We start from the raw sequence: 11198 nt of genomic DNA, 5'->3' as shown, positions 1-11198 counted from the left end.
GGAATTACACAAGGGTGTAACTCACTAGGGGTCACCCTAGGCTGTGTCTACCACTCTTGCTCTTAAGGAAAAATTTCAACAAGCATAGTGGTTTCATATTATTTAAAAAAAAAGCCATGTGTTGAAGGGGGTGAGGATAGGAAACATTAAAAGGCATACAAGTGTGTTAAAGATTTCACTCCTGGCTGGGTGTGGTGGCTCGCACCTGTAATCCCAACACTTCAGGAAGCTGAGGTGGGCAGATCACCTGAGGTCAGGAGTTCGAGACCAGACAGTGAAACCCTGTCTGTACTAAAAATACAAAAATTAGCCAGGTGTGGTGGCAGGTGCCTGTGATCTCAGCTACTCGGGAGGCTGAGGCATGAGAATTGCTTGAACCTGGGAGGTGGAGGTTGCAGTGAGCCGAGATCGCGCCACTGCACTCCAGCCTGGGCGACAGAGCGAGACTCTGTCTCAAAAAACAAAACAAAACAAAAGAAACCGTTATAATGCTACAATTATTGTTACATTCATATATTACCCCTGCAAGAATGGACAGATAACCAAAACTGAAGAATGGCCCAGAAACCATTGTCTATAATAATAATGTATGACTCTTAAAGAGGATTTATTAGGAATGAGAAGGGAATTCTTTTTAAATAAGTGCTTCTAGAAAAACTGGACTGCTAAAGAAAAAAAATGTTCTTGCACTTCTAAGTAAATTCCGTATAAATAATAATTTTAAAAACCTCTTCTTTGACTTCTTTGTGTTCCCCTCTGCTTAAAGTCCCTTTCTTCCCTTTTGCTTTTCCTTCCCTTTTGCTTTTTTTTTTTTTTTTCCAATGATTGGCCCTTGTCCATATCATTCCACTGGAAGAGGTTTCAGGACAATTCATAATGAAGTAATTGAAGTCATTTGGTGAAATCTATGAAGATTTCCACTTCCACTTCCACTTCTGACTCAGCCAGTGTTCCTGTCCCTTTGCCCCACTGGGCCCTGAGGTCCCTCCTGCATGTCACCTTGCTGTGTCTTCTGCAACTTCATTCCTGACCAGGTTCTCCTCTCTGCCTTTACTAAGTCTTGGTCTCCCAGATGCTGTGAATGACGTGGGTCTCCAGGCCCCTTTCTCTCTCCCTCCTCTTTGCTTTCATCCACTCCTATGACTGTATCCGCTGTCTGAAATGTTGACCCCCAAACAGATGTGGCTTCTTCCTCCTTTAACTCTCTCAGTATTTTCTTTGTATTTTCCATGACAATTATGTTTAGCCTTGTATTAAATTCTTTTTGGTTTCAGACTTTCTTCTTCCCTACACTACATCATACGCTCTGGAAAGACAGTGACTACATAGCTTCTTTTTCATTTTAAATTCTCTACAGCTCTTCCTGTGGTGGCTTGCACAGAACAAATGCTTGATGGCTACCTTTACTTGAGTTAGAACTACTGTTTAACCCATGAATTAAGTAAAGGAAACCAACTTAAACATTTTCATGGAATGTAAGTCTCCACTGTAGATCACGAAATTGTTAGAAAGCAAAATTCATGGAGGGCTTCTGGGTAACCCATCTTCAGACAATCCAAAACACTGCTGCGTCCTTCCAAAGTAGTTCAAGGCTGGTTTATGATGGAACTCCAAGACTTTGTTTAGTGTTCATACCTCATATTGTCAAAAGGTCAAGGAACAGCCCCATAGTGATTGATTTCTACTTCTAGAAGATCCAATGAAATGACCAACAATATATGTATTTGAAATTTTTGGCGATAACGTTTAGAAAAAAACTTTGATATTTCATTATGAAAATAACGTAACAATAACAAATATTTAGAAGAAAAGAGAAAATTCATAATTACTCATGTTTTTACAACATAACATGAGCCATAATAATCTGTGTTGCTTCCATTCTGTTTTTAGTATCCATGTTTTTACTGTTAAATAATCGAGTATACCTACAATTTTATATTGTTCTGCTCACTCATAATAGGGTATTATGCTTGATTTATATAGTGCTAGGAAGTCTTACTAGTTTTATTTTAAGTGGCTTTGTAATGTTCCCATGAGGGAATACTTATCCATTGCCTTCAACATCTGATGTGGGGCTATTACAAATATTTCTGGAATTAACATCTTTATATTTTCATACTTTCTGGATTTCTTTCCAGGGGTAGAGTCTCAGAAATGAGATCACTGGATTATAGATTCAATTACATTGTACATTGTACCTACTTTTTTTTTTTTTCTGGCAATGGTGTCTTGCTCTGTCACCTAGGCTGCAGTGCAGTGGCACTGTCATGGCTCACTGCAACCTCTGTCTCCTGGGTTCAAGCAACTCTCCTGTCTCAGCCTCCTGAGTAGCTGGGATTACAGGTGTGTGCCACCATGCCTGGCTATTTTTTGCATTTTTAGTAGAGACGGGGTTTCACCATGTTGGTCAGGCTGGTCTTGAACTCCTGACCTCAAGTGATCTGCCCGCGTTGGCCTCCCAAAGTGCTGGGATTACTGGCGTGAGCTACTGTGCCCGGCCTGTACCTACTTATTTATTTTTAAAGGCTACAGAAATTTTAATGGAAAGGACAAGAACTCTTTCTTTGTCGGATAAAGTTATTTCCTTTGCTAGATTCTATTTAGCCAGGGAACAAGAATTTCTGGTTGTTTTGTGCACCTAGCCCTTTCAAGTACTGTGATAAATATAAAAAGGATAAGTCACAGTTTCTTCCTTCGTTGGGCTATTATTCTACCAGATGAGCAGACTAAGTGACACACAGGAATAATAAGGCTAAGGTCGAGATGTCAATTATAATTTCTGAGATGGTTTAGAAAATGTTGAGATCTGTAAAGATTGAAATACTGGAAAAAGTTTTCATAGAGGAACTAAGTTTGGATGAAATGAGACGATGTCTTAAAGTAAATATTAAGTGTAATAACACTTCTTTACTGGCTTAGTTTCCTGGAGATAAAATAGTGATTTTCATTTTTCAAATATTAATTATAACTAAATTTGCTACGATAACAAAGACATAATTGGTGTAGTGCTTTTTGAATTCTAGCTTATTTCAATTCTAAAATTAACTTCTGTAAAGAACCCTGTTGGAATCAAAGTCTTTTTAGAAACATTTCTTCTCCATCCCTTAATATGAAAAGTATGAATTTTTATTAGTTTTGACTGAATTACAGTTTATTTTTGCTTGAGACTAAACATCAGTTTTGTAATAGTGCGTGCTGTGTCCTCTGCCAATGGGTGATGCATGTGTCATTCCACAGACTTAGTTTGAAGTGTGGACCTGGTTTTCTCTGACAAAATAGGGTGTTTTTGAGGCAGATTTGGAGTTTGGAATCCCTCCTCTGGCAGCCTCACCTGTGTGTCAGCCAAAGTACACTGGCCGTTGCCCCTCTTGAAAGGATAGGATAACGGTGCTAGGTCCATAATTTCTTCCACGCATTATGATACGGCCTCTGCTCTACAGGACTTGAGAGATTTGTGGGAGAATCAGTCAGGAGAGCAGATAAGTTATGATCTGGCACAGTGACCTCCGTGATCGTGACAGTCCTGGCATGCTCTCAAGGCACAATGGTGGAAGAATGTGGTCTGTGTTGAGAAAATCAAGGTTCAGCTTTGCAGAGAGAGGGCATTTGGATTGGGAATTGAGAGATTAAATATGCGGAGATCAGGTTGGGGGAAGGGTGTGAAAGAGGGTGACTCCTCAGAGGAATCAGGATGCCCAAGACTGGATGTTTTCTGGGAGTGGGAGTGGTGAGGAGGGCAGGAAGAGGGGGCCTAGGAACCTCCAGAGGAGAAGGGTTTGAGTGGAGACACCTTGGCACATCAGTAGTGTCCATGATTGTCAGTTCTCTGTGTTTAAAGTTTTTAGCTCAGAGTTGTTCAGCTCGAATGACAAGCTGAGCAATATGACAAATATATTTTATATAGGGATTAACAAGGTTTACGATAGAGAAATGTGAGTCACCAAAGTGCTCTCCAGGGACTTTTAACACCATCTTGCTCCTCCATAATCAGATTTCTGTGAAGATTAGCTTTTGTCCAGTCTTGCTGCCAGGAAACTCTCAATAGACACTTAAGGGACCAAATGTCTTACCACTTGAAAAATAAAATTAACAAGGGAAAAAAGTATTGCCTCCCCACCCTCCACAAAAGAGCCATCCATCCAAACAAAAACCCCAAACACCCAGAAGATTGAAATTGCTTGTTATCAAGTCTATTTTGTTGAAGACTTTAAATAAAAGGTAAGATGCTTAAATATTTGGCCTAGAATTTGCTTTTCAGTCTTGTTTTTAAAAATGTGGTAGTTTGTGTGCTAACATGTTAGTGATGTTAATGTATTACTAGAAACCCAGTGACAATCATTTGATTTCTTTGACTTCAGGTCTAATGGAAATGTTTTCTAGGCTTCAGGCACCTCTGAACGTTGGTGGTGGGTGTATGTCCCACTACAACCAAAAGACTATTTTGACACTTGGCTCCCATTGATCAGCCCAATGGGAACTTGTAAATAGGTGAGTCTTTGTGTTGCAATAAACATTTTGAAGCAGAAAAGGCTCTTCTGCTTTTTATTCTTTCAGTTGAGCCCAGTCTACTTGTGAATCAGTAGGAAAGTAAAAATAGAGACTCCTGGGAGAAGAGGCCATACACACCCAAATGAAGAAGAATGACTAGATTTATGCTAATCTCAACACTATTTTGATATTTTATGTTACCATGCAACCTGGGTTAGGGATAAAGAAAGTTGAGGAGGCTCGTTCAAGTCCCTGGAGACAGAGGAAACTAAGACATGGCTGCAGGAGGCAGCAGGCATGAGTCATGAGGCAGTGGGATCACAGGGGTGGTCTCAGAAAGGAAAGAAAGGCAAAGATCTGAAAGATGCTTCAGAAAAATACCAGGCAGAACACTGTTGATGGCTTGGCTAGAAGGAGCAAAGGATGAAAAAGAATTACAGGTCATTTATTCTAAAATTTGAGCTTTACCTGGCTCAAGTAAGTCACATAAGTCATTAGTGTGAATACAGACAGGAAGTTCCATTTCTATTTTCTCTTACTTCCTTTCCTCCTTCCTGAGCCCTACTTCTTAAGGCATTGAGAAAGAAATAAGGGAAAAGCCCAGCAAGGATGATTTCAGTGCCTGAAGGATGAGTCACTGGGTGTGGCAGTCCCTTGCACAACATGAGCTAAGTAATGAAGTGCAGAGAAAATTAAGTAAATACCATTCAGTTACTATTTGCTTTATGCATATTTTTCTTGAGGCTGTTGGGAAGTGTGAGCATATCATTATGTACATTCTTAGGCAAGACAGAATGTAATTTATCTCTCTCTCCAAGGGGTGGGGGATAGGGGAAGGGAGAGAGGGAGGAGGAGAGAGAGAGAGACACACACTAATCTATTCATCCATCTTGGCATCCAGTGTAACACCAGCAGATATCCCACCTTTCAAATAGGATTAGATTTTTAAAGTTTTTAATAAAATTATAAAAGAATAGATATTTGTTAAAAAGGTGCCAATAATGTAGAAATACACAGATGTGAAAATCAAAGTAATCCAGTCTCCTAGAAGTAATCCAGTCCCACTTAAGGTATTTGCATACATACATGCACACACAGTCTTTTTTTTAAAAAAAACAAAAACTTAAATGAGAAACTTTCTGTTTTACTTTACAGATATTTTTTAAATGTCTCTTCTTTGTTAAAGGAGCACTGAGCTCCATGGAGATTTATTTCCACAGTCAATTCAGGGTCACTCTCAACAGCCTACTTAGCAAACATAGACTCCGGGATGGGACTACGGGCAGGTTCAAATCTCAGCTCCTTTCCTACCAGGCTTGTGATCTTGCACTCTTTCCTCAGTTTCCTCATCTGTAAAATGGGGGAATAGGGATAATTGTCTCATAGTGTTGTTGTGAGGAATAAATTAGACATAAAGCATACAGTGATGTCTTTGAGAATGAAGTCTAAGTATCACGCAGCTTCCCCTCTCCTCTGCAGTTCTTCAAAGTAGAACTGGGACTCACTTTAATATCTGATTCCAAATCTTCACTTTCAGGTTGCTGATATTATATTTTATCAAGGTCATCTAGATATTTTCTGTTTCTTTTGGAGACTTGTAAACCATTTGCTATTGATTAATTTATCTTTCAGCCTTTTAACTTTCTGTTCCCCAGGCTTTGGGACACGTAGGCAGAGAAAGTACAGCTAAAAGACTATGGTGGGACTTATGGACAGTGATCGAATGTGTTACTTTCTCATAAGGCATGTTTTTACAACAATCTAAAGTCAGGAGTGGGCACATGTGTATACACTCACCCACCACACCCACGCTGGGAATCTCCCTTGCATTGTTCCAGAGTGTTCCGACTTTGCTTTCAGAGACCATGGGAGCTAGAGAGTCCTAGATGAGTCATCCTGTTTTGCTTGTTTCTCTGCAGGAACACACTGTGAATTGTACAAGGATCCCTGCGCTAACGTCAGCTGTCTGAACGGAGCCACCTGTGACAGTGATGGCCTGAATGGCACGTGCATCTGTGCACCCGGGTTTACAGGCAAGTGATTCCATGGACTGAGTTTTCAAATTTACCACATAGTGCCCGAGATTGCAGATGTTAAAAAAACCCAAATCCCATCATGAATAAAATATTGCAAAATATAAACACCATTACAAAATCTAAGGAGGCATGGCCTGGATGAAGATCTATTTTAAAACAACCCATTGTGTGAGCCTCGTTAAATGTGGCTTTTCTGAGATGGTCGTTTGGCATCTAGACTTACAAAGACTGTCATTACTGTGCATTTCCCAGGCTAGGACTATGAAACATGAGAAATGAGCCATTACATGAACACTTGAAAAAGGTGATGGGTTAATGAAAATCAGAAGATGGAAAGAAGGAAGGGGTGTGTCTTCAGTAGATGCTACTTTCAGCTGCCATATTTATTTTCATTGCAAGATATGAAAGTGTCAGGGGAAAGTGGGATGGGAGGTGAGATTGGCGGGGGCAGGACTGGCTTCTCCAGAAACATTGGTGGCCACTGAACACCGAGCAGGAGGAGCTACTTCTAGATTGGGGGTTCCAGCCTAACTTGGGGTCCTTCTTCAAAGTCACCCCCTCATGAGCTTTAAGGACTTTGTGAATCTCCAAAAACAGATGTGAAATGTGGTTTGTACGTGTATGTGCTGAGGGTAGTCTCTTAAATGTTCATCAGATTCTTTTGGAGACTTAGAAAAGATTTGTTATTGATTAATTTATCTTTCAGGCTTTTAACTTTCTATTCCCCAGGCTTTGGGACACGTAGGCAGAGAAAGTACAGATAAAAGAAACTAAACCACTGGAGAGAAAATGTTCCATCTCCTGCTTTTCTAACAGAACCCAGGGATCTTGAAATGTAGAGAGTAAGACAAAGTCTATGTTTTTAGAGTTTTGCTCAACCAACAAAAGCGTAAGGGTCACTCTGGATTGCAAATTGGAAGAGGATGACATATCAAGTGCCCACAGAAGAAGGTGGGCTCTGAAGCCAAAGAAAAACATATGTTATCACTGGCTGGAGAGCATCTTGCTGTGTTCACCTCTCCCGTGCTAAGCCACTGTGGCCACCTCCCAAGCCCTGGAGAATTTCACAGAGCCTGGGTCCCTAAGCCATCCCAGGGGAGCCTAATTTGTGCTCCTGGCGAAGGTGACAAAAGCCAAAGTGTAGCAAAAGCAACTTCTGATTTTCCTTCTATTTATCAGTGTCACAGCCTGTGTTTTCCTTTTGGCTTTTCTTGGGACTGAGAAGTGGGCTCGCTCCAAAAATGATTCACAGATGGCTTTGTTGTGCTTATAAACACACGCAGACATTTATACTCACCAGTGGAGGCAAAAATAATATTAGGGAACCATCCTGGGTTTTTTCCCCAGATATTCTTATCCCATGAGTAATAAAAAGCATAGAAGAAAAATGAGAAAATACACGACTATGGAAAAAAAATCCCACCACTAAAAACTGCTCTGCTAAGAGATCACTGTTATTAAGATTTTGATACATTCTGATATCCAGAGACTTTCCTGAAGGTCTACGTGTGTGTAGTATATAGCATATAGTGTATATGAATATATATTTGAATATAAAAGGAGTCATACTGTTCACACTATTTTATAATTTACTTTTCACTTAAAAATATATGTATATCATAAATGTGTTTTTACATCAAGGAATAGCTTCTGTTTTATTTTTACTGGCTGCCCTGTAGTCCATTATATGATATTATGATATTTTAAAAGTTCCATCCACAATTCAACTTTTGGGCAGTTGAGAACTTTTCCCCATTATAAACAATATTACAAGGGATCTTCTTGTATGTACAACTTTGTGTATTTATCTTATTATTTTTAGTATAATTTTGCAGAAATAGAACCCCAGAGTCCAGGAGAATACACACATATTTCGATATTACTTGCTAAGAGGAGACAAAAAACAAACATTGAACTGATATTTACTTCAAAAGTGCACAGGGGCATTTATTTCCTTGTCTTGACACAAATATGAAAATTGTCATTCTAATGGTCAAGAACACCATTTTAGTGTTGCTTAAATTTGTAGATCTTAGACTTATAGTAAGGTTGAACACTATGTTTCTGGTTGTGTTTCTTCCTTTATGAACTCTCTATTCATATCCTTTGTCTAATTTTTTACAAGACCATTCCTGCTAATCTTTACTCTTCTTGATTTGAAATAGCCCTTTATTTTAAGTATATAACATTTTATCTGCCATAGGTTACACATACTTTTCCCCTGTCATTTGCCTTTTAAATGTGGACAAAGCATTTTGTTTTCCACATGTTATATTTTAGTTTTACTTAATTACATATTGACGTCTTGGTTTCTTTTCTTGTTTTGTGCTAGAAAGATTCTATATATCAAGATTTTAGAAATATTCTCCTCCATTATGCTAATCATGTATGAATTAATTTTATGCATTTAAGTCTCTAATGTTTTTGAAATTTACTTCAGTATTTTATGAGAAAATGTCATGTTTTCTCCAGAATATTTAGCAAAACTCCAACTATCTACTCCACATATACTCTTGAATATCTCAAAGACACCCCAAACTCAGATCTTCTTCTCCTTTCCATCTTTAAATATCTGTAGCTCATCAAATGGCATTACCATCACTCCCACTCATTCTGGCCAGAAACTGGGTAACCATTTTGATACCTTCTGATATGGTTAACCTTTGCGTTCCCACCCAAATCTCATCTTGAATTATAATCCCCATAATCCCCACATGTCAAGGGAGAGACCAGGTGGAGGTAATTAGATCGTGGGGACAGTTTCCTTCATGCTGTTCTCATGATAGTGAGTGAGTTCTCACGAGATCTGATGGTTTTATAAGTAGCTGACATTTCCCCTGCTGGCTCACATTCTCTCTCATGCCGCCATGTGAAGAGGTACCTTCTGCCATGATTGTAAGTTTTCTGAGGCCTCCCCAGCCACGCAGAACTGTGAGTCAATTAAATCTCTTTCCTTTCTAAATTACCCAGTCTTGGGTAGTATCCTTATAGCAGTGTAAGGACAGACTAATATACCTTCCTCCTTTTCCCTCTTACCTCCATCCAACTACCAAGGACTCCTAAAAACTTCTTAGATCTTTTCACTTCTTTGCAGAGTCAGCACCATGCTGCCTTCACCTCCAACCTGGGCCAGTTCAAGCCCTTCTATCTGGTCTCTTCACACCTATTCCCCCTGACTCCTAGTCCATTTTTCATACTGTAGAGACCTTATGCATGATCATCTAATCTTATCACTCTTTACCTAAAATCACCTATTGGCATTCTATTGTCCTTAAGAAAAAGATCAAAGTCCTTAACATAATCTTTAAGACCTGAGGGGTCTGGCCCCATCCACCCTTTCCAGCCTTGTCCTGGGCCCCTCTGCCTGCTGCATACCTGAACATACCATGTCAGGCTCTTCTCAGTAAGGTCCCTTTCCTCCATCTCTTGCCTCTCAGCCCCCCTCTGCTTATCTCTTTACCCTAACCCCACCATACCCATATATACCCCACCAGCAATCCTACCCCTAGGCATTTTTTCATGAGACCCACCCTGATCTCAGGGCGCAGTGGGTCTCACTGAAGTAGGTTTAAACATCACTCTAACTGTTTTTTGAAAACAAGTGGTCTATTCTATTCAGTCCTGGTAGTTTTTCAGCCTACAGAGGACCATAGAATAGTTCCTAAAGTCATTCAGGGGTTGTGCTGTTAATGTATTTAACAGAAAACTGGTCCCAAGAGATGCTTCATGGAAAAAAGTGTTCTGTGGCCAAGTAAATGTGGGACATGATACATCCCACATGCAGATTCATAAAGGATGTCTGTGTGCTCAAGGTTCTCAGAGGTCTTACAGTAAAGAATCACATTTGCTTTTATCTTTCGAATCTATTTGATCATAAAACCACTTTTTTCCTTAAAGAGAACCTATTGTATCCTGAGAACTAGGTTCCAGGAGAGGCTGATAAAACATTAACTGCTTCCATACAAGGAGTATGGTGCGTCTGCTCTTGAGGTTGAGCTACCTTAGAATCAAATACTCTTTCATAGTATCTGAGGTTTAGCAGAAGTTACACTTGGCCAGCTACTGAGTGTTCAAAAACTCTCTGCCTGACTGAGTGGAGTGAATCGGGCAAATCATTGCTATATAATTAGATAGTCCAATGTCATATTTACCATATTAAACTGGCTTTCTTAGGCCATCAGATGAAGTCTAGGGTGTGGTATGTGGGGGACTCTGTCCTCTCTTGCTGAATTTAGGCTTCTGGTTGAAAATACGCTTCCTCCAGTCATCTGAACAGAGAGCCTCCCTGCTCTTCAAGCATTTCATTCCTTCTACACAGCTCTCTCCATAAGGCTCACTGTCCTGGCCTAGGTCCTGTCCACCCTTCAGTTACTGTCTTCCTTTGGGACCACTCTTGTCTCTGAAGCTTTGCAATTCTGCCCCCTTAGAATTATCTGGCTGAGGACCAGTGGATGGAAGGAAAGATCCCCTGATGCAACATTAATTCTCCAGGACCTGCTTTATTTTTTACCTGAAACCATAGACTGGACATGAGGTTACTGTACTTCAACAGGGAAGCCAAAGATTCATCCAAGCCCATTGACATTGTCATTTGAACAGCTGGGACACAAGTGACCCATTCCTTTCTCACCAGAGCAGGAAATTCTTGTGCATTATTAAAGGTGGAATGATGTT

The 11198-nt window shown here is 39.9% G+C and overlaps 1 protein-coding gene across 1 annotated transcript in view; it reads left to right on the top strand.

The window, feature by feature from the left end:
* DNER (delta/notch-like EGF repeat containing) overlaps nucleotides 1-11198 on the top strand; it is a 234810-nt gene that overhangs the window by 176909 nt on the left and 46703 nt on the right. Inside the window, exon 8 of the mRNA XM_011969147.1 lies at nucleotides 6408-6521. Coding sequence (XP_011824537.1) covers nucleotides 6408-6521 — 114 coding nt within the window. The remainder of the gene's footprint in view (nucleotides 1-6407; nucleotides 6522-11198) is intronic.

Source organism: Mandrillus leucophaeus, unplaced genomic scaffold (assembly GCF_000951045.1).
Source record: "Mandrillus leucophaeus isolate KB7577 unplaced genomic scaffold, Mleu.le_1.0 Scaffold878, whole genome shotgun sequence".
Classification (NCBI taxonomy): domain Eukaryota; kingdom Metazoa; phylum Chordata; class Mammalia; order Primates; family Cercopithecidae; genus Mandrillus; species Mandrillus leucophaeus.
This window is presented reverse-complemented; position numbering and strand designations above follow the sequence as displayed.